At 40.4% G+C, this 24,770-nt stretch overlaps 1 protein-coding gene across 6 annotated transcripts in view; it reads left to right on the forward strand.

The window, feature by feature from the left end:
• Positions 1-24,770, forward strand: part of LOC128642123 (uncharacterized) — a 163,783-nt gene that overhangs the window by 72,850 nt on the left and 66,163 nt on the right. For 5 of the 6 annotated variants that reach the window (XM_053694795.1, XM_053694797.1, XM_053694796.1 and 2 more), the window contains 4 exons: positions 8,381-8,731; positions 8,860-9,171; positions 11,415-11,765; positions 11,893-12,204. In XM_053694795.1, coding sequence (XP_053550770.1) covers positions 8,381-8,731; positions 8,860-9,171; positions 11,415-11,765; positions 11,893-12,204 — 1,326 coding nt within the window. The remainder of the gene's footprint in view (positions 1-8,380; positions 8,732-8,859; positions 9,172-11,414; positions 11,766-11,892; positions 12,205-24,770) is intronic. The other variant, XM_053694800.1, reaches the window with a different exon arrangement.

Genomic DNA, 24,770 nt, shown 5'->3' on the forward strand with positions numbered 1-24,770 from the left:
TGTACTGATTTCATGTTAAACAATAAAGATCATTTTTTGTATTTAAAAACATTATCACCAGAGGATTCTGTCGAGGGGGAAGTTATGCCGACTAACTCTCCCCACGTGTCAGACCCTTTGACTCCCGCTTTAGGGACTTACGCTCAAATGGCGCCAAGTACATGAAGGGCACCCATAGCGTTTATTTTACCAGAGGATTCTGTCGAGGGGGAAGTTATGCCGACTAACTCTCCCCACGTGTCAGACCCTTTGACTCCCGCTCCAGGGACTCACGCTCAAATGGCGCCAAGTATATCAATGGCGCCCATAGCGTTTATTTTACAAGACATGGCAAAGGTTGTGTATAATACACTGGCAGCAGTATTAGTCAGACTACCTGAAATTAAAGGAAAGCAAAACAGCTCTGGGGGTAGATACAGAGCAAACAGACGCTTTAAGAACCATGTCTGATACTACCTCACAATATGCTTAGTCTGTGGGTGATATTTGTGACTCAGGGAAGATGATTTAACCTGATTCTGATATTTCTACATTTAAAATTTATGCTTGAGAACCTCCACTTGTTGCTCAGGGAGGCTTTAGCTGCTCTGAATGAATGTGTACAATCGCAGTGCCAGAGAAATTGTGTAGACTGGATAAATAATATGCAGTGCCGGTGTGTACTTATGTTTTTCCAATACCTAAAGAGGTTTACTAAAATTTTTCATAAGGAATGGGATAGACCAGGTGTGCCGTTCTCTTCCCCTCCTATTTTTTAGAAGAATGTTTTCTAATAGTTGCCACCACACGGGACTTATGGCAGACAGTTCCTAAGGTGGAGAGAAGAGTTTCTACTCTAGCTAAGCGTACCACTACCTCTGGCGAGGACTGTTGTGCTTTTTTAGATCCAATGGATAAAAAATGTTTATTCAACAAGGTTTTATCCTGCAGCCCCTTGCACGCATTGCTCCTGTCACTGCTGCTGCGGCGTTCTGGTTTGAGTCTCTTGATGAGGCTTTACAGGCTCCATTGGATGAATATATTTGACAAGCTTAGAGCACTTAAGCTAGCCAATTCCTTTGTTTTCTGATGCCATTGTTCCTTTGACTAGACTAACGGCTAAGAATTCTGTTTTTTACTATACTGGCGCGCAGAGCGCTATGGCTTATATCATGGTCAGCTGTCGTGACTTTAATAAATAAGCTACTTAACTTCCCTTCAAGGGGCAGACCCTATTCAGGCCTAGTTTGAAGGAGATTATTACTTATATCACTGGAGGAAAAGATCATGCCCTTCCTCAGGACAGGTCCAAATCAAGGGACAAAAAAGGCCTAATTTTCGTGCCTTTCGAAAATTCAAAGCAGGTGTGGCATCAACTTCCTCTAAGGCAAAATAAGAGGGAACTTTTGCTCAGTCCAAGGCGGTCTGGAGACAACCGGACCTGGAACAAAGATAAGCAGGTCAAGGAGCCTGCTGCTGCCTCTAAAACAGCATGAGGAACGGACCCCTATCTGGTAACGGATCCTATAGGGGGCAGACTTCATTCTTCGCCCAGGCGTGGGCAAGAGATGCCCAGGATCCCTGGGCATTGGAAATTATACCCCAGAGATATCTTCTGGATTTCAAAGCTTTTCCCCCCAAAAAAGGGGAGTTTTTGCCTTTCACATTTATCTGCAAACCAGATAAAGAAAGAGACATTCTTGCATTGTGTACGTGACCCATTCAGTTCCAATAGAGGAACAGGGACACAGTTTTCCTCAAATCGGTTTGTGGTTCCCAAGGAAAGGAAACCTTCAGACCTATTTTGGATCTAAAAGATCTTAAACAAATTCTTTAGAATTCTATCATTTAAGATGGAAACTATTCGTACCATCTTAACTATGATCCAGGAGAGTCAATAGAGGACTACAATGGATTTGAAGGATGCTTATCCTCACATTACGATGCATAAAGATCACCATCGGTTTTTCAGGTTTGCCTTTCTAGACAGGCATTACCAGTTTGTAGCTCTTTCCTTTGGGTTAACTACAGCCCCTAGAATCTTTATGGAGGTTCTGGGGTCACTTTGGCGGTCCTTAGACCGCGGGGCATAGAAGTGGCCCCTTATTTAGACGACATCCTGATACAGGCGTCAAACATCCAAGTTGCCAAGTCTCATACGGACATAGTACTGGCATTTCTGAGATCGCATGGGTGGAAAGTGAACAAGGAAAGAGTTCTCTATCCCCAATATCAAGGGTTTCCCTCCTAGGGATTCTGATAGATTTTGTAGAAATTAAAATTTACCTGACGGAGTCCAGGTTGTCAAAGTTTCTAAATTTCTGCCGTGTTTTTCATTCCATTCGCGCCCTTTGGTGGCTCAGTACATGAATGTAATCGGCTTAATGGTAGCGGCAAGGGACATAGTACCGTTTGCACGCCTACATTTCAGACCACTGCAACTATGCATGCTCAGCCAGAGGAACGGGGATTACACAGATTTGTTCTCCTGTTAAATCCGGACCAAGAAACCAGAGATTCTCTTCTCTGGTGACTATCTCGGGTCCATCTGTCCAAGGGTATGACCTTCCGCAGGTCAGATGGGACAATTGTTACAACATATGCCAGCCTTTTAGGTTGGGATACAGTCTGGAACTCCCTGAAGGCTCAGGGATAGTGGACTCAGGAGGAGACCCTCCTTCTAATGAATATTCTGGAACTGGGAGCGATATTCCATGCTCTTCAGACTTGGCCTCAGTTAGCAACTCTGAGGTACATCATATTTCAGTCGGACAATATCACGACTGTGGCTTACATCAACCATCAAGGGGGAACAGAAGTTCCCTAGCAATGTTAGAAGTCTTAAAATAATTCACTGGACAGAGACTCACTCTTGTCTAAAAGCTATCCCTATCCCAGGTGTTGAGAACTGGGAGGCAGATTTTCTAAGTCGTCAGACTTTTCATCCGGGGGAGTGGGAATTCCCTCCGGAGGGGTTTGCACAAGATCAAGCAGGAGAGTGCTTTGGTGCTTTTGACAGCGCCTGCGTGGCCACGCAGGACCTGGTATGCAGATCTGGTGGACATGTCATCCTTTCCACCACGGTCTCTGCTTCTGAGACAGGACCCTCTACCTCAGGGTCTTTTCAACCATCTAAATATAACTAATCTGAGATGGACTGCCTGGAGACAGAACACTTGATGTTATCAAAGCATGGCTTCTCCGAGTCAGTAATTGATACCTTAATACAGGCATAAAAGCCTGTCTCTAGGAAAATTTAACATAAGATATGGTGTAAATATCTTATTGTTATGAATCCAAGGGTTACTCATGGAGTAAAGTCTGGATTCCCAGGATATTATCTTTTCTCCAAGATGATTTTGAGAAAAGGGTTGTCAGCTAGTTCTTTAAAAGGACAGATTTCTACTCTGTCTATTCTTTTGCACAAGCGTCTGGCAGGTATTCTAGACGTTCAGGCATTTGGTCAGGCTTTGGTTAGAACCAAGCCTGTGGTTAAAAATGTTGCTCCACCATGGAGCTTAAAGCTGGTTCTTAAGGTTCTTCAAGGAGTTCCATTTGAACCTTTTCATTCCATAGATATCAAACTTCTATCTTGGAAAGTTCATTTTTGGTAGCTATTTCCTCGGCTCATAGAGTCTCCGAGTTATCTGCGTTGCAATGTGATTCTCCTTATCTGGTTCTCCGTACGGATAAGGTAGTCCTGTGTACCAACCTGGGTTTTTACCTAAGGTGGTATCTAACAAGAATATCACTCAAGAGATTGTTGTTCCATTCTTGTATCCTAATCCTTCTTCAAAGAAGGAACGTCTATTACACAATTTGGACGTGGTTCGTGTTTTAAAGTTTTACTTACAAGCTACTACAGATTTTCATCAAACATTCACCTTGTTTGTTGTCTATTCTGGACAGAGGAGAGGTCAAAGGACTTCAGCAACCTCTCTGTCTTTTTGGTTAAAAAGCATAATTCATTTAGCTTATGAGACTGCTGGACAGCAGCCTCCTGAAGGGATTACAGCTCATTCTACTAGAGCTGTGGTTTTCACTTGGGCCTTTTTTAAATGTGGCTTCTGTTGAACAGATTACAAGACGGAGTCTTGGTCTGCGTTTCATACTTTTTCAAATTTAACAAATTTGATACCTTGCTTCTTCGGAGGCTATTTTTGGGAGAAAGGGTTTTTTACAGGCAGTGGTAACTTCCGTTTAAGTACCTGCCTTGTCCCTCCCATCATCCGTGTACTTTAGCTTTGGTATTGGTATCCCATAAGTAATGGATGATCCCTGGACTGGATACACTTAACAAGAGAAAACATAATTTATGCTTACCTGATAAATTTATTTCTCTTGTAGTGTATCCAGTCCACGGCCCGCCCTGTCACTTTAAGGCAGTTAATTTTTCCATTAAACTACAGTCACCACTGCACCCTATGGTTTTCCTTTCTCTGCATGTTTTCGGTCGAATGACTGGTAATGGCAGTTAGGGGAGGAGCTATATAGCAGCTTTGCTGTGGGTGGACTCTTGCAACTTCCTGTTGGGAAGGAGAATATATCCCATAAGTAATAGATGATCCGTGGACTGGATACACTACAAGAGAAATAAATTTATCAGGTAAGCATAAATTATGTTTTTGCCGTCACGAAACGTAACTACCGCAGCTTTCAAAAAGTCATTTTCCTATAGGACTTCCACAGCGCAGGTATTACGAGTTTTCCTATCCGGCCAAAAAGTGTGTGGTACAGGCTATAACTACAAGATCTGTACCGCCACCTGAAAGTCAGTAGTTATGAGTTTACGTTACAGATCTGTACCATAAAACTCATAACTAAAGTGTTACAAAGTACACTAACACCCATAAACTACCTATTAACCCCTAAACTAAGGCCCTCTCACATTGCAAACACTAAAATAAAATTATTAACCCCTAATCTGCCGCTCCGGACATCTCCGCCACTATAATAAACATATTAACCCCTAAAGCGCCGCACTCCCGCATCGCAAACACTAGTTAAATATTATTAACCCCTAATCTGCTGCCCCAATGTTCTCGCCACCTACAGACACTTATTAACCCCTAATCTGCTGTCCCTAACATCGCCGCAACCTACATTACTGTTATTAACCCCTAATCTGCTGCTCCCAAAATTGCCGCCACCTAACTACACTTATTAACCCCTAATCTGCTGCCCCCAATGTCGCTGCCACTATACTAAAGTTATTAACCCCTAAACCTAACCCTAAGTCTAACCCTAACACTACCTAACCCTAACACCCCCTAACTTTAAAGTAATTAAAAATAAAAATCACAATTAATACCTAAATTAGTCCTGTTTAAAACTAAATACTTACCTGTAAAATAAAACCTATCGGCTAGATTTACGCCTAGATTTAGAGTTTGGCGTTAGCCGTCAAAACCAGCGTTAGAGGCTCCTAACGCTGGTTTTGGGCTACCGCTGGTATTTAGAGTCAGTAAGGAAAGGGTCTAACGCTCACTTTCCAGCCACGACTTTTCCATACCGCAGATCCCCCTACGCCATTTGCGTATCCTATCTTTTCAATGGGATCTTTCTAACGCCGGTATTTAGAGTCATGGCTGAAGTGAGCATTAGAAATCTAACGACAAAACTCCAGCCGCAGAAAAAAGTCAGGAGTTAAGAGCTTTCTGGGCTAACGCCGGTTCATAAAACTCTTAACTACTGTGCTCTAAAGTACACTAACACCCATAAACTACCTATGTACCCCTAAACCGAGGTCCCCCCACATCGCCGCCACTCTATTAAAATTTTTTAACCCCTAATCTGCCGACCGCACATCGCCGCCACCTACGTTATCCATATGAACCCCTAATCTGCTGCCCCTAACACCGCCAACCCCTATATTATATTTATTAACCCCTAATCTGCCGCCCCCAATGTCGCCGACACCTACCTACAATTTTTAACCCCTAATCTGCCGACCGGACCTCACCGCCACTATAATAAATGTATTAACCCCTAATCCGCCTCACTCCTGCCTCACTAACCCTATAATAAATAGTATTAACCCCTAATCTGCCCTCCCTAACATCGCCGACACCTAACTTCAAGTATTAACCCCTAATCTGCCAACCGGACCTCACTGCTACTCTAATACATTTATTAACCCCTAAAGCTAAGTCTAACCTTAACCCTAACACCCCCCTAAATTAAATATAATTTAAATCTAACGAAATAAATTAACTCTTATTAAATAAATTATTCCTATTTAAAGCTAAATACTTACCTGTAAAATAAATCCTAATATAGCTACAATATAAATTATAATTATATTGTAGCTATTTTAGGATTAATATTTATTTTACAGGCAACTTTGTATTTATTTTAACCAGGTACAATATCTATTAAATAGTTAATAACTATTTAATAGCTACCTAGTTAAAATAATTACAAAATTACCTGTCAAATAAATCCTAACCTAAGTTACAATTAAACCTAACACTACACTATCAATAAATTAATTAAATAAAATACCTACAATTATCTACAATTAAACCTAACACTACACTATCAATAAATTAATTAAATACAATACCTACAAATAAATACAATTAAATAAACTAACTAAAGTACAAAAAATAAAAAAGAACTAAGTTACAAAAAATAAAAAAATATTTACAAACATTTAAAAATATTACAACAATTTTAAACTAATTACACCTACTCTAAGCCCCCTAATAAAATAACAAAGCCCCCCAGAATAAAAAAATGCCCTACCCTATTCTAAAATTAAAATAGAAAAGCTCTTTTACCTTACCAGCCCTTAAAAGGGCCCTTTGCGGGGCATGCCCCAAAGAATTCAGCTCTTTTGCCTGTAAAAAAAAAAACATACAATACCCCCCACCAACATTACAACCCACCACCCACATACCCCTAATCTAACCCAAACCCCCCTTAAATAAACCTAACACTAAGCCCCTGAAGATCTCCCTACCTTGTCTTCACCTCACCGGGTTCACCGATCGGTCCAGAAGAGGGTCCGAAGTCTTGATCCAAGCCCATGCGGGGGCTGAAGAGTGACGTCCATCCTCCGGCTGAAGTCTTGATCCAAGCCCAAGCGGGGGCTGAAGAGTGACGTCCATCCTCCGGCTGAAGTCTTGATCCAAGCGGCGGCTGAAGAACAGGCTATTGGGTCATATGCTAAAGGGAAACATTCCATCTTGAGGATTTACAACATAGCTCTTGAATACAAGGGGGACAGACATATACAACTATTAGTCAATAAATGGAATAAAGTATTCACTGCACTTACCCAAGAAGAGGTAAAATACAGTTTAAATACTATTATTAAAACCACACATATAATAACATGGAGGGAGTCACACTTTAAAACATAAATAAACTATACTATACTCTCATGAAACTTGCTAAATAGTACAAAAAGGAAAATATATTTTGCTATAAATATAGGGAGATAATTGCAGATATTATGCATTGCTTCTGGTTGTGCCCTAAAATATCACAATTTTGGCAGAAAATCAACTATTGGTTGGGGAAAGTGTTAAAATCTAATTTTAAGATAGAAAATTTACATATTTCTTTCTATATAATTCCCCAGGAGCTAAATTAAATACTAAGCTTATTAATGCTGCGATATTACAAGGCCGCAACTTAATCTTAAACAACTGGAAATCAGCTCATGCGCCTACCATTGCAGAATTCTGTAAAGGAATGATAAAGCAGATGACTTTGGAATAATATAATGTAGTGACAGATTCAGAAAAAAAAATTAAGGTTTTCTTTACCAAGTGGCTAAGTGTAATAGAAACTATGGGGCCAATTTACTAAAGTGCGAGCGGATATGATACGGTGTAGCGTATCATGTCCACCGCACATTGATAAATGCCGACAGCATACACTGTCTGCATATATCATTGCACAAGCAGTTCTTTTGGTCATTTTTTATTTACTTTTTGTTATTTTTTCAAAACAACCAGGGGATAAACTGGCGACCTTAGTGAATTATTGTTATTTTATTGTACCTCTATTGCAGAAAATTAATCTAAAATGGTTTTATTTCTTATTTACTGAAATGGCCTATAAAATTCCCTTTTACGCCAGATTAGAATTAAGGACATTTTGTTTCCTTTGAAGGCGGTAATGTAAAGTATTATGTTATAATGGCTATCTCTTATTTCTTGCAACTTAGGCCATAGATGTGCCCTTATTTAATTGTCTATGTGGGCTTAGTATTGTATTGACCCAAGAAATTTATTTATGTCTCTTTTTTTTTCTTTTTTGTTGTTTATACGGATTATGGATGTTGTATTTTTATGTTTGAAATCAGTAAAGAAAGAAGTAATCTTATGTTACTATTTTTCTATTGTTTATTATATTTCTTCACTAATTAATTTTTATTTTTATCATTTAGACTTTCCTTGGCGACCTGAAATACAAGAAATCCCCATATCTCATGTAATAAATGGCAGAGAGGTCACAGTGCAGTACAACATCTATAAATATTTCCCTGATGCTCTGACTGTGAGATGGTTTAGGAAGGAGAGAGGAGGTCAGGAGCTGTTTCCGTTATCTCACTCTGAGAACCTAAGAATGTCAGATCTCACACACAAGAAGCAGTCGGAAAACACATACACCTGTACAGCTTGTTTGTTATTTACTCCCTCACTGAGCTCAGACCAAGGAGCAGAATTCATCTGCAGAGTGGAACATCCCAGCCTGGAACAACCAATAGAAAGAGGAACTGGAGCTCTTGTAGTTATGTGTGAGTGATATATTTGTTTTCTAGTATTTCTACATGTTGGTATTTTCTTACTGTTGAAGGGGTTTTAAATATTAAGATGGGAATTATGATAATGCTTTAAAAACTAAAATATTGTTATTCTCTTTCAGCTAAGCCAAATATTACAGGTCCTTTAAAATTAAACATTTGTGACCCCAACAGCCTGACGTGTACTCTGAATCTGACAAAATTATACCCTAAAGATATCCAGATCACATGGCTCTATAGAAGCGGACAATACTCACTGGAGCTGTCATCAGAATCAGTATCTGAAGAGTGTGCAGATCACACATTTAATGTAACAAGTACTTGTACAATTCCTGTAAATCTCTTCATAGATCCAACCTCTAACATTTGTGTTAAATGGAAACATGAGTCTATGGATGAACCAGAATCCAAAGTACTTTCTATAAAAGATCCAGGTATGAAAAAGAGAATATCAGTTTTATTTTCTGTTTACTGAAACACAGAATATCCCAATTGGTCAGAATGGTACAGGGACATAATCGGGCTTTTTTTAGGATTGTGTTTTAGTTTAAGTAATTATTTATGTGTTTTAGTAATTACTTATATGTTTAGTAATTATTTATATGTTTAGTTATTATTTATATGTTTTAGTAATTATTTATATGTTTTAGTAATTATTTATCACCTAGATTACGTGTTGGGCGTTATGGGTGAAAAAGCACCGTTATGGCTCATAACGCTGCTTTTTCCATACCACCGGTATTACGAGTCTTGTAGTTACAGGTGTACCGCACACCTTTTTGGCCGTCACAAAACGTAACTACCGCAGCTTTCAAAAAGTCATTTTCCTATAGGACTTCCACAGCGCAGGTATTACGAGTTTTCCTATCCGGCCAAAAAGTGTGCGGTACAGGCTATAACTACAAGATCTGTACCGCCACCTGAAAGTCAGTAGTTATGAGTTTACGTTACAGATCTGTACCATAAAACTCATAACTAAAGTGTTACAAAGTACACTAACACCCATAAACTACCTATTAACCTCTAAACTAAGGCCCTCTCGCATTGCAAACACTAAAATAAAATTATTAACCCCTAATCTGCCGCTCCGGACATCTCCGCCACTATAATAAACATATTAACCCCTAAAGCGCCGCTCTCCCGCATCGCAAACACTAGTTAAATATTATTAACCCCTAATCTGCTGCCCCAATTTTCTCGCCACCTACATACACTTATTAACCCCTAATCTGCCGTCCTTAACATCGCCGCAACCTACATTACTGTTATTAATCCCTAATCTGCTGCCCCCATGTCGCTGCCACTATACTAAAGTTATTAACCCCTAAACCTAACCCTATGTCTAACCCTAACACAACCTAACCCTAACACCCCCTAACTTTAAACTAATTAAAAATAAAAAGCACAATTAATACCTAAATTTGTCCTATTTAAAACTAAATACTTACCTGTAAAATAAAACCTAAGCTAACTACAATATAACTAATTGTTATATTGTATCTAGCTTATGTTTTATTTTTATTTCACAGGTAAGTTTGTATTTATTTTAACTAGGTAGAGTAGTTATTAAATAGTTATTAACTTTTTACTAACTACCTAGTTAAAATAAATACAAACTTACCTGTAAAATAAAACCCTAACCTGTCTTACAGTAAAACCTAACATTACAATACAATTAAATACATTAAATATAATTATCTAAATTATAAAAAACAAAAAAAACACTAAATTACACAAAATAAAAAAGAAATGATCAAATATTTAAACTAATTACACCTAATCTAATAGCCCTATCAAAATAAAAAAAGTCCCCCACAATAATAAAACCCCTAACCTAAACTTAACTGCCAATAGCCCTTAAAAGGGCCTTTTGAGGGGCATTGCCCCAAAGATAACAGCTCTTTTACCGGGAAAAATAAATGACAAACAACCCCCCAAAAGTAAAACTCACCACCCACACAACCAACCCCCGCAAATAAAAACCTACCTAAAAAACCTAAGCTACCAATTGCCCTGAAAAGGGCATTTGGATGGGCATTGCCCTTATAAGGGCATTCAGCTCTTTTACATGCCCAAACCCTAAGCTAAAAATAAAACCCACCCAATAAACCCTTAATAAAACCTAACAATAACCCCCAAAGATCCACTTACAGTTTTGGAAGACCAGACATACATCCTCATCCAGCCGGGAGAAGTCTTCATCCAAGCGGCAAGAAGTCCTCAACGAAGCCCGGAGAAGTCTTCATCCAAGCGGCAAGAAGTCATCCTCCAGGCGGGCAGAAGTCTTCATCCAGACAGCATCTTCTATCTTCATCCTTCCGGCGCGGAGCGGGTCCATCTTCAAGACATCCGGCGCAGAGCATCCTCTTCATACAGTCCCAGCCGTACACTGAAGGTTCCCTTCAAGGGACGTCATCCAAGATGGCGTCCCTTGAATTCCAATTGGCTGATACAAATTCTATCAGTCAATCGGAATTAAAGGCAAAAAAATTCTATTGGCTGATGCAATCAGCCAATGGAATTAAGTTTGCATTCTATTGGCTGATAATGTGTATATGGATTATGGATGTTGTATTTTTATGTTTGAAATCAGTAAAGAAAGAAGTAATCTTATGTTACTATTTTTCTATTGTTTATTATATTTCTTCACTAATTAATTTTTATTTTTATCATTTAGACTTTCCTTGGCGACCTGAAATACAAGAAATCCCCATATCTCATGTAATAAATGGCAGAGAGGTCACAGTGCAATTCAACATCTCTAAATATTTCCCTGATGCTCTGACTGTGAGATGGTTTAGGAAGGAGAGAGGAGGTCAGGAGCTGTTTCCGTTATCTCACTCTGAGAACCTCAGAATGTCAGATCTCTCACACAACAAGCAGTCGGATAACACATACACCTGTACAGCTTGTTTGTTATTTACTCCATCACTGAGCTCAGACCAAGGAGCAGAATTTATCTGCAGAGTGGAACATCCCAGCCTAGAACAACCAATAGAAAGAGGAACTGGAGCTCTTGTAGTTATGTGTGAGTGATATATTTGTTTTCTAGTATTTTACATGTTGGTATTTTCTTACTGTTGAATGGGTTTTAAAGATTGAGGAGGGAATTATGATCATGCTTTAAAAACTAAAATATTGTTATTCTTTTTCAGCTAAGCCAAATATTACAGGTCCTTTAAAATTAAACACTTGTGACCCCAACAGCCTGATGTGTTCTCTGAATCTGACAAAATTATACCCTAAAGATATCCAGATCACATGGCTCTGTAGAAGCGGACAATACTCACCACAGCTGTCATCAGAATCAGTATCTGAAGAGTGTGCAGATCACACATTTAATGTAACAAGTACTTGTACAATTCCTGTATATCTCTTCAAAGATCCAACGTCTAACATTTGTGTTGAATGGAAACATGAGTCTATGGATAAACCAGAATCCAAAGTACTTTCTGTAAAAGATCCAGGTATGAAAAAGAGAATATCAGTTTTATTTTCTTTTTACGGAAACACAGAATATCCCAATTGTTCAGAATGGCACATGGAAATAATCAGGCTTTTTTTAGGATTGTGTTTTAGTTTTAGTAATTATTTATGTGTTTTAGTAATTATAAAATAAAAAAGAAATTATCAAATATTTAAACTAATTACACCTTATCTAATAGCCCTATCAAAATAATGAAAGCCCCCCCCAAAATAATAAAACCCCTAGCCTAAACTAAACTGCCAATAGCCCTTTAAAGGGCCTTTTGCGGTGCATTGCCCCAAAGATAACAGCTCTTTTACCTGGCAAAAAAAAATACAAACAACCCCCCCAACAGTAAAACCCACCACCCACACAACCAAACCCCCCAAATAAAAACCTACCTAAAAAAAACCTAAGCTACCCATTGCCCTGAAAAGGGCATTTGGATGGGCATTTAGCTCTTTTACATGACCCAACCCTAAGCTAAAAATAAAACCCACTGTAATGCTCGTGGGATACTCCTCTATCAGACCAGTAGTCTTGTTATCCCGGCGTCAAACCGGAAAGATAGGTAATATCCCAGAGCAGAGAATATTAGACAAATGAGGAGAGTGGCACTCACCACAGGCAGGACAGCACAAGCAAATTACAAGAATGGTCAGGCAGGATTCGGCAACCGTAAAACAGTCCAGCAATTCAGGGGTTAAACAGGTAGCGTAGTGAGACAGGCAGGGTTCAGCAACAATATATCAGTCCAGCAATTCAGGGGTTTACCAGGTAGCGTAGTGAGACAGGCAGGGTTCAGCAACAAAAGATCAGTCAGTAATGCAGGGGTTAACCAGGTAGCGTAGTGAGACAGGCAGGGTTCAGCAACAAAAGATCAGTCAGTAATGCAGGGGTTAACCAGGTAGCATAGTGAGACAGGCAGGGTTCAGCAACAATAGATCAGTCAGTAATGCAGGGGTTTGCCAGATAGCATAGTAAGACAGACAGGGTTTCAGCAACAATAGATCAGTCAGTAATGCAGGGGTTAACCAGGTAGTGTAGTAAGACAGGCAGGATTTCAGCAACAAAATATCAGTCCAGCAAACGATCTATCACTCCCAGGAGTACACAAAGTAGCACCTAAACTTGGGCTGTGACAGATCGTTTGCTGCCCATTCAAATACCTGAAGGATTGGCGCCACAAAACCGGCCGGCATCAGGAGCGTGTAGCAATGACGTCAGCACCGCACGCATCCAGAGCCGACCCAGCCCTAGGCAACGAGCAAGAGGGAGATGACACGCCCCTAGCAAGGGCGCGGCGTTACATGGCCCCTCCTCAAGGGTTCCCTCCGGGAACCAGAGTCGGCTTCAAAGGGTGAGCAGCATGGTATTTGGAGACCAGAGATGGAGCATGCACATCACGGGCAGGAACCCAGAAACAGTCTGCCACAGAGTAACCCTTCTAATGTATCAGATACTGCAGTGGTTTACGCCTGTATCTGGAGTCCAGAATCTTAGCCACTTCATATTCAAGATCACCACAGATCAAGATCGGAGGAGGGGGAGTTCGAAGCTGGGTATATCTATACTTGATGTACGGTTTGAGTAGTGAGATGTGGAAGACTGGATGTATGCGTAGGGTTCTTGGCAAGGCCACTTTGTAGGCAACAGGAGACAGTCTTTTCAGGACCTTGTAAGGACTGATAAATCTAGGCCCCAATTTGTGACAGGGTTGACGTAGATGAATATGTCGAGTGGAGATCCAAACATGTTCACCCACTGGAATGGCACGTACAGAAGCCCTATGTCGATCAGCAAACTTCTTATATCCACAGTAGAGACAGCTCTGCAATTCCTTTAAAGAGGTAGGTTGAGGCCATTCTAGTACAGCGGTGAGTTTAGCAGGATCCATGGCAAAACCCTCCTTCGAGATGACATATCCAGGAATTGGATCTGGACTTGATCAAACTCGCATTTTTCTAGCTTGGCTACCAAAGAATTATCTCTGAGACGAAGAAGCACCTGTCTCACGTGCCTGTGATGCTCCTCTAAAGTGGAAGAGAAAACAAGGATATCATCCAGATAAACAATGACAGTGCGGTTGAGGAAGTCACGGAAGACGTCGTTGACAAATGCCTGGAAGACTGCAGGGGAGTTACACAGCCCAAAATGCATTACAAGGTATTCATAATGCCCTGATCTTGTGTTGAAGGCGGTCTTCCATTCGTGGCCTGGAGAGATGCGAATCAAATTGTATGCCCCACGTAAGTCCAATTTAGTGAAAAAGCGAGCATCCTGGAGTATGTCATACAGTTCAGTGATCAACAGTATGGGATAGCGATTCTTGATGGTTATGTTATTCAAGGCCCTGTAGTCTATGCAGGGTCTGATCCCACCAAAAAAAAGGCCAGCCCCAGCAGAAGAGGAAGAAGGTTGAATGAAACCTTTAGCTAGGTTCTCTTGGATGTACTCCTCCATGGATTTGGTTTCAGCCTTGGAGAGTGGATACATCCTGCCTTTAGTTATTGGAGCTCCAGTAGGTGGTCGATCTTGCAGTCATAGGGACAGTGGGGTGGCAACACGTCGGCTGCTTTTTTCTCACACACAGGAAGGATGGAAGGAGTCTGGATGCTGGCTATGGTAATGCGGAGCAGAGGAGTGACTTTAGCAAGGCAGGAGTGGAAACAGGAGGCACCCCAAGAAGCCAGTTGTCCCTCAGCCCAGTCGAACTGTGGATTGTGTAAGCGAAGCCAAGGAAGACCAAGGATGACAGGCTGAGCTGGGGAATGAATGACCTCGAAATGGAGCTGTTCGGTATGAAGAACACCCATGGTCAGGGTCAGGGGTGCTAACTCAAAATGGATCAAGCCTGAACCAAGGAGGGTGCCATCCAGAGTAGTTATCTTGAGACAATGTCTTTTCTGTAGAAGAGGTAGACCAGCTTGAATCATAAAACGGTGATCCAGGAAGTTGCCAGCTGCCCCTGAATCAATGAAGGCTTGAGTGTGGACAGTATTCTGAAGGAAGGTAAGGGTAACAGGTACCAGGATCCAAGAGGAGTGAGTGGATTTTTAGAAATCATGCTTAGAGGTACCCCTGTGTTATCCTCTAAGCATTGGCTTTTCCCGGCCGAATGTCACAGTCCTTTAGTTGGTGGGAGTTAGAACCACAATAAAAGCATAGTCTCAGTCTCCTTCTTCTCTGTCTTTCAGACTCTGAAGGTTTGAAGGAGGAGAGATCCATGGGTTCCTCCACTGAGGTAACTGGAGCTGCTGAAGGGGTAGAGGATGCTGTCAGAACTGGACAAACAGGGGGAAGGGAAGGGAGGACCCTCCTTGTTCTGTTTCTCTCGGCTTGTCTCTCCTGAAAGCGAGAGTCCAGGCTGATACAAAGTGCTATAAAGTCATCCAAAGAAGAAGGAATATCACAGTAGGTGAGTTCATCTTTGATGCGTTCATGCAGACCCCTTCTAAAGGCTGCCTTGAGAGCACTGCCATACCCAAGTGTTTTCAATTGCCAAGGTGCGAAACTCAATGACAAACTGTGCCACAGTTCTGTTGCTCTGGCGGAGATCCAGGAGAGAAAATTCCGCAGCAGAGGTACGGCCAAAAGTCCCAAACACAGAAGATAAAACAGAAATGAAATCATCAGCATCATGTAGGAGTGGAGCATTCTGTTCCAGAAGAGGAGAGACCCAGGCTAGGACCTTGTCTTTCAGCAAGGAAATTATAAAGGTGACCCTTGACTGGTGAGACTGAAAGGTGTGGGGATCATTACGGAAGTGCAGCCGGCATTGGTTAAGAAAACCCCTGCAATCCGTAGTACCTTCATACTTGTCAGGCAAAGGTATCCGGGGTATGCTTCCAGAAGCAGAGGGAGAGGCCACAGTACTAGGAATAGAGACTGGCGGTGAAACAACAGGAGTAGTACTCCTCGATATGACTAGTAAGGAGAGTTGAGCGGTAATAGCCTCCAGCTTGGAATCCATATTCTGCAATTGTGTAGTATGGGTTCCCAACATCTGTCCTTGGAGATAAACAGCTCGTGCCACCTCATCTGGTTCCATGGCCCAAGTATAATGTAATGCTCTTGGGATACTCCTCTATCAGACCGAACTCGGCCAGTAGTCTTGTTATCCCGGCATCGAGCCGGAAAGATAGGGAATATCCCAGAACAGAGAATATTAGACAAATGAGAAGAGTGGCACTCACCACAGGCAGGGCAGCACAAGGCAAATTACGAGAATGGTCAGGCAGGCAGGATTCGGCAACAGTAAAACAGTCCAGCAATTCAGGGGTTAAACAGGTAGCGTAGTGAGATAGGCAGGGTTCAGCAACAATATATCACTCCAGCAATTCAGGGGTTAACCAGGTAGCATAGTGAGACAGGCAGGGTTCAGCAACAATATATCAGTCCAGCAATTCAGGGGTTAACCAGGTAGCGTAGTGAGACAGGAAGGGTTCTGCAACAAAAGATCAGTAAGTAATGCAGGGGTTAACCAGGTAGCGTAGTGAGACAGGCAGGGTTTAGCAACAAAAGATCAGTCAGTAATGCAGGGGTTAACCAGGTAGCGTAGTGAGACAGGCAGGGCTCAACAACAATAGATCAGTCAGTAATGCAAGAGTTAACCATATAGCATAGTAAGACAGGCAGGGTTTCAGCAACAATAGATCAGTCAGTAATGCAGGGGTTAACCAGGTAGCATAGTAAGACAGGCAGGGTTTCAGCAACAAAATATCAGTCCAGCAAATGATCTATCACTCCCAGGAGTACACAAAATAGCACCTAAACTTGGGCAGTGACAGATCGTTTGCTGCCCGTTCAAATACCTGAAGGATTGGTGCCACAAGACTGGCCGGCATCGGGAGCGTGTGGCGATGACATCAGTGTCGCACGCATCCAGAGCCAACACAGCCCTAGGCATCGAGCAAGAGAGAGACGCCCACGCCCCTAGCAACGGCGCAGCATGACACCCACCCAATAAACCTTTAATAAAACCTAACACTAACCCCCGAAGATCCACTTACAGTTTTGGAAGACCAGACATCCATCCTCATCCAGCCGGGAGAAGTCTTCATCCAAGCGGCAAGAAGTCCTAATCGAAGCCACGAGAAGTCTTCATCCAAGCGGCAAGAAGTCGTCCTCCAGGCGGGCAGAAGTCTTCATCCAGACGGCATCTCCAATCTTCATCCTTCTGGAGCGGAGCGGGTCCACCTTCAAGACATCCGGCACGGAGCATCCTCTTCATACGGTCCCAGCCATACACTGAAGGTTCCCTTTAAGGGATGTCATCCAAAATGTCGTCCCTTGAATTCCTATTGGCTGATATAATTCTATCAGCCAATCGGAATTAAAGGCAAAACAATCCTATTGGCTGATGCAATCAGCCAATAGGATTGAGCTTCAATCCTATTGGCTGACCCTATCAGCCAATGGGATTGAGTTCGCATTCTATTGGCTGATTGGACCTGCTCGACGGAAGGATGAAGATAGAAGATGCCGTCTGGATGAAGACTTCTTGCCGCCTGGAGGACAACTTCATGCCGCTTGGATGAAGACTTCTCCCGGCTTCGTTGAGGACTTCTTGCCACTTGGATGAAGACTTCTCCCTGCTGGATGAGGATGGATGTCTGGTCTTCCAAAACTGTAAGTAGATCTTCGTGGGTTAGTGTTAGCTGAATGCCCTTTTAAGGGCAATGCCCATCCAAATGCCCTTTTCAGAGCAATGGGTAGCTTAGGTTTTTTTAGGTAAGTTTTTATTTGGGTGGGTTGGCTGTGTGGGTGGTGGGTTTTACTGTTGAGGGGATTGCTTGTAATGTTATTTGCTAGGTAAAAGAGCTGTAATCTTTGGGGCAATGCCCCACAAAAGGCCCTTTTAGGCAGTTTAGTTTAGGCTAGGGGTTATATTATTATTTTTTTTTTTGGGGGGGGGGGTTATTTTGATAGGGCTATTAGATTAGGTGTAATTAGTTTAAATATTTGATAATTTCTTTTTTATTTTGTGTAACTTAGTGTTTATTTTTTGTAATTTAGTTAATTGTATTTGATTAATGTAATTTATTTATTTTGAGTTTTATTTTACAGGTAAATTTGTATTTATTTTAACTAGGTAGTTAATAAATAGTGAATAACTATTTAATAACAAATCTACCTAGTTAAAATAAATACAAACTTACCTGTGAAATAAAAATAAAACCTAAGCTAGATACAATATAACTATTAGTTATATTGTAGCTAGATTAGGTTTTATTTTACAGGTAAGTATTTATTTAGTTTTAAATAGGTATTATTTAGATATTAATTGTAAGGTTTATTTTTAATTATTTTAATTATGTTAAAGTTAGTGGGGGTTAGGGTTATGTTAGCGTTAGGTTTAGGGTTTAATAACTTTAGTATTGTGGCGATGACTTTGGCGGCAGCAGATTATGGGTTAATAACTGTAATATAGGTTGTGGCAATGTTAGGGGCAGCAGATTAGGGGTTAATAAGTGTAGTTAGGTGGCGACAACATTGGGGGCGGCAGATTAGGGGTTAATAACTGTAATGTAGGTTGCGGCAATGTTGGGGGCAGCAGATTAGGGGTGTTTAGACTCGTGTTTTTGTTAGGGTGTTAGGTTTAAACGTACAGATTTTTTACCTCATAGACATCAATTGGGGGTGTTACGGAGCTTTACGCTCCATTTTTGCAGATGTTAGGCTTTTTTTTAGCTGGCTCTCCCCATTGTTGTCTATGGGGAAATTGTGCACGAGCATGTAAAAGCAGCTCAAAGCAGCGCTGGTATTTGGGTGCGTTATGGAGCTCAATGCTGCTATATCACCCACAAATGCCGTTTTTTTTCAAACCTGTAATACCAGCACTAGAGGGAGTGAAATAACGCCAAAAAAGCTGCGGTCCTTACTTTCCCTATAGCGCTGAAAACTCATAATCTCGCTCTATGTGTTTTAGTAATTATTTAACTAATTTAATTTATGGTTAGCAGATTTAAATCAGCCTAGACTGATCCATCAGGAGTGAATGACCATTCCTGCTTTTATGTGATTTGTTGTGCAAGAGCATTGTTGGGGCTGCACAAGCATTTTCTTGTGAAGTCATAAATTCCGCCAGAGGAGGCTGCTGTGTTGGCAGCAAACACGACAGACACGACGCCTTGTCCCCCTGCACATTCACAAATAGGGCACATAATGTAATTTATTACAAAGTAAAATTATTACAAAGTGTTCTGGTGACAAGGGGATAATTTGTACAATACTTTACAGGGGTAAAAAAAATGTTGACAGTATTTATGAATAAATAGAGAATAGATAGCTGGATACTGTGCCTGCAAACATTCCAAAATACGTCACATGTAAAAATCTAGAAATAGGTGTCTACTAATTATACAATTAACTGTCTTAGAGAAAGAAAGTTCTGTAATTGATCTATTTATGGAGAGTCATTTGCTTAAAAAAAAAGGACCCGTAAATAAAATGATCTTTTTCTGTTTGTAAAATGAATTTGTAATATGGCAATATTTAATGTTTGTAGACTGTAGTTATTATATAAAAATCAGCTAACATTAAAAAAATAATTTTGTCCAACATTTTTCAATAATAGCTTTTTAAGGGACAGTCTAGTCAATAGTTCATGATTCATATAGGACATGTAATTTTAAACAACTTTCCAATTTGCTTTTATCATCAAATTTGGTTTGTTATCTGGGTAATTATTGTGCTCACTCCTGTGGAGTTACTTATGAGAGGGCAATGATTGGCTAAAATGCGAGTCTGTCAAAAGTGCTTAAATATGGGGACAGTCTACAGAGGCTTAGATACAAGTTAATCACAGTGGTAAAAAGTGTATTAATATAACTGTACAAGTTATGTAAAATTGGTGAATGGGTAATAAAGGGAATATCTATCTTTTTAAACAATAAAAATTCTGGAGTAGACTGTCCCTTTAATAATTGGTTAAATTTTAGTGTTAAAGGGACACTCAACACCAGAATTTTTGTTGTTTAAAAAGAAAGATAATCCCTTTATTACCTATTCCCCAGTTTTGCATAACCAACACTGTTATAGAAATGCACGTTTTACATCTGTGATTACCTTGCATCTATGCCTCTGCAAACTGCCCCCTTATTTTAGTTCTTTTGACAGATTTGCATTTTAGCCAATCAGTGTTCACTCCAGGGTAACTTCACATGCATGATCTCAATGTTATCTATACAAAACACATGAACTAATGCCCACTAGTGGTCAAAATGCATTCAGATTAGAGGCAGTCTTCAATGTCTAAGAAATTAGCATATGAACCTCCTAGGTTTAGCTTTCAACTAAGGATACCAGGTGAAAAAAGCAAAATTGCTGATAAAAGTAAATTGGAAAGTTGTTTAAAATTACATGCCCTATTTAAATCACAAAGGTTTTTTTGGGAGTTGACTGTCCCTTTAAAGGGACATGAAAGTCACAATTAAAGCAGGTCAAAATTTTTTTTACTTTTATGGTCAAATTTACCATTTTTCATGGCAAAAAAACTAACGGCTAGATTTAGAGTTGGGCGGTAGCCGTCAAAACCAGCATTAGAGGCTCCTAACGCTGTTTTTTACCGCCCTCTGGTATTTGGAGCCAGTCATTAAAGGGTCTAACGCTCACTTTGCAGCCGCAACTTTTCCATACCGCAGATCCCCCTACGCCATTTGCGTATCCTATCTTTTCAATGGGATCTTTCTAACGCCGGTATTTAGAGTCGTGGCTGAAGTGAGCATTAGAAATCTAACGACAAAACTCCAGCCGCAGAAAAAAGTCAGTAGTTAAGAGCTTTCTGGGCTAACGCCGGTTTATAAAGCTCTTAACTACTGTGCTCTAAAGTACACTAACACCCATAAACTACCTATGTACCCCTAAACCGAGGACCCCCACATCGCCGCCACTCTATTTAAATTTTTTAACCCCTAATCTGCCGCTCCGTACACCGCCGCCAACTACGTTATCCCTATGTACCCATAATCTGCTGCCCCTAACACCGCCGACCCCTATATTATATTTATTAACCCCTAATCTGCCCCCCACAACGTTCCCGCCAGCTACCTACAATAATTAACCCCTAATCTGCCGACCGGAGCTCACCGCTAGTATAATAAATGTATTAACCCCTAATCCGCCTCACTCCCGCCTCAATAACCCTATAATAAATAGTATTAACCCCTAATCTGCTCTCCCTAACATCGCTGACACCTAACTTCAAGTATTAACCCCTAATCTGCCGACCGGAGCTCACCGCTACTATAATACATTTATTAACCCCTAAAGCTAAGTCTAACCTTAACCCTAACACCCCCCTAAGTTAAATATAATTTAAATCTAACTAAATAAATTATTTCTTATTAAATAAATTATTCCTATTTAAATCTAAATAATTACCTGTAAAATAAACCCTAATATAGCTACAATATAAATTATAATTATATTGTAGCTATTTTAGGATTAATATTTATTTTACAGGCAACTTTGTATTTATTTTAACCAGGTACAATAGCTATTAAATAGTTAATAACTATTTAATAGTTACCTAGTTAAAATAATTACAAATTACCTGTAAAATAAATCCTAACCTAAGCTACAATTAAACCTAACACTACACTATCAATAAATAAATTAAATAAACTACCTACAATTACCTACAATTAAACCTAACACTACACTATCAATAAATTAATTAAATAAAATACCTACAATTATCTACAATTAAACCTAACACTACACTATCAATAAATTAATTAAATAAAATACCTACAAATAAATACATTTAAATAAACTAACTAAAGTACAAAAAATAAAAAAGAACTAAGTTACAAAAAATAAAAAATATTTACAAACATTAGAAAAATATTACAACAATTTTAAACTAATTACACCTACTCTAAGCCCCCTAATAAAATAATAAAGCCCCCCAAAATAAAAAAATTCCCTACCCTATTCTAAATTAAAAAAAGTTCAAAGCTCTTTTAACTTACCAGCCCTTAAAAGGGTCCTTTGCGGGGCATGCCCCAAAGAAAACTGCTCTTTTGCCTGTAAAAAAAAACACAATACCACCCCCCAACATTACAACCCACCACCCACATACCCCTAATCTAACCCAAACCCCCCTTAAATAAACCTAACACTACCCCCCTGAAGATCTCCCTACCTTATCTTCACCACGCCGGGCCGAACTCCTCATCCGATCCGGGCGATGTCTATCCAAGCGGCAAAGAAGAGGTCTTCATCCCGGCGATGTCTTTATCCAAGCGGCAGCAAAGTCTTCTTCCATCCGGAAGCAACTTCCATCAAGCGGCAGCAAAAGTCTTCTTCCATCCGACAGCATCTTCCATCAAGCGGCATCTTCAATCTTCTTTCTTGGCTCCACCGGCGCGGAGCATCCATCCCGGCCGACGACTGAACGACAAATGAGGTACCTTTAAATGACGTCATCCAAGATGGCGTCCGTCGAATTCGGATTGGCTGATAGGATTCTATCAGCCAATCGGAATTAAGGTAGGAAAATTCTGATTGGCTGATGGAATCAGCCAATCAGAATCAAGTTCAATCCGATTGGCTGATCCGATCAGCCAATCAGATTGAGCTCGCATTCTATTGGCTGTTCCGATCAGCCAATAGAATGCAAGCTCAATCTGATTGGCTGATCGGATCAGCCAATCGGATTGAACTTGATTCTGATTGGCTGATTCCATCAGCCAATCAGAATTTTCTTACCTTAATTCCGATTGGCGGATAGAATCCTATCAGCCAATCGGAATTCGATGGACGCCATCTTGGATGACGTCATTTAAAGGTACCTCATTCGTCGTTCAGTCGTCGGCCGGGATGGATGCTCCGCTTCGGTGGAGCCAAGAAAGAAGATTGAAGTAGCCGCTTAATGGAAGATGCTGTCGGATGGAAGAAGACTTTACTGCCGCTTGATGGAAGATGCTTCCGGATGGAAGAAGACTTTGCTGCCGCTTGGATAAAGACATTGCCGGGATGAAGACCTCTTCTTTGCCGCTTGGATAGACATCGCCCGGATCGGATGAGGAGTTCGGCCCGGCGTGGTGAAGATAAGGTAGGGAGATCTTCAGGGGGGTAGTGTTAGGTTTATTTAAGGGGGGTTTGGGTTAGATTAGGGGTATGTGGGTGGTGAATTGTAATGTTGGGGGGTGGTATTGTGTTTTTTTTTACAGGCAAAAGAGCAGTTTTCTTTGGGGCATGCCCCGCAAAGGGCCCTTTTAAGGGCTGGTAAGGTAAAAGAGCTTTGAACTTTTTTTAATTTAGAATAGGGTAGGGAATTTTTTTATTTTGGGGGGCTTTATTATTTTATTAGGGGGCTTAGAGTAGGTGTAATTAGTTTAAAATTGTTGTAATATTTTTCTAATGTTTGTAAATATTTTTTTATTTTTTGTACTTTAGTTAGTTTATTTAAATGTATTTATTGTAGGTATTTTATTTAATTAATTTATTGATAGTGTAGTGTTAGGTTTAATTGTAACTTAGGTTAGGATTTATTTTACAGGTAATTTTCTAATTATTTTAACTATTTTTGCTATTAAATAGTTATTAACTATTTAATAGCTATTGTACCTGTTTAAAATAATTACAAAGTTGCCTGTAAAATAAATTTTAATCCTAAAATAGCTACAATATAATTATAATTTATATTGTAGCTATATTAGGATTTATTTTACAGGTAAGTATTTAGCTTTAAATAGGAATAATTTATATAATAAGAGTTAATTTATTTCGTTAGATTTAAATTATATTTAACTTAGGGGGGTGTTAGTGTTAGGGTTAGATTTAGCTTTAGGGGTTAATCCATTTATTAGAGTAGCGGTGAGCTCCGGTCAGCAGATTAGGGGTTAATACTTGAAGTTAGCTGTCGGCGATGTTAGGGAGGGCAGATTAGGGGTTAATACTATTTATTATAGGGTTATTGAGGCGGATTAGGGGTTAATACATTTATTATAATAGCGCTCAGGTCCGGTCGGCAGATTAGGGGTTAATTATTGTAGGTAGCTGGCGGCGACATTGTGGGGGGCAGATTAGGGGTTAATAAATATAATATAGGGGTCGGCGGTGTTAGGGGCAGCAGATTAGAGGTACATAGGTATAATGTAGGTTGCGGCGGTGTAGGGAGCGGCAGATTAGGGGTTAATAATATTATGCAGGGGTCAGCGATAGTGGGGGCGGCAGATTAGGGGTTAATAAGTGTAAGGTTAGGGGTGTTTAGACTCGGGGTACATGTTAGAGTGTTAGGTGCAGAAGTAGGAAGTGTTTCCCCATAGAAAACAATGGGGCTGCGTTAAGAGCTGAACGCTGCTTTTTTGCAGGTGTTAGGTTTTTTTTCAGCTCAAACAGCCCCATTGTTTTCAATGGGGGAATCGTGCACGAGCACGTTTTTTAAGCTGGCCGCATCCGTAAGCACCGCTGGTATCGAGAGTTGCAGTGGCGTTAAATTATGCTCTACGCTCCCTTTTTGGAGCCTAACGCACTGAAAACCCAGCCATTCTGTGAACTCTAAATACCAGCGGTATTTAAAAGGTGCGGGGGGAAAAAAAGCACGCGTAGCTAACG

Source organism: Bombina bombina, chromosome 11 (genome assembly GCF_027579735.1).
Source record: "Bombina bombina isolate aBomBom1 chromosome 11, aBomBom1.pri, whole genome shotgun sequence".
NCBI lineage: Eukaryota > Metazoa > Chordata > Amphibia > Anura > Bombinatoridae > Bombina > Bombina bombina.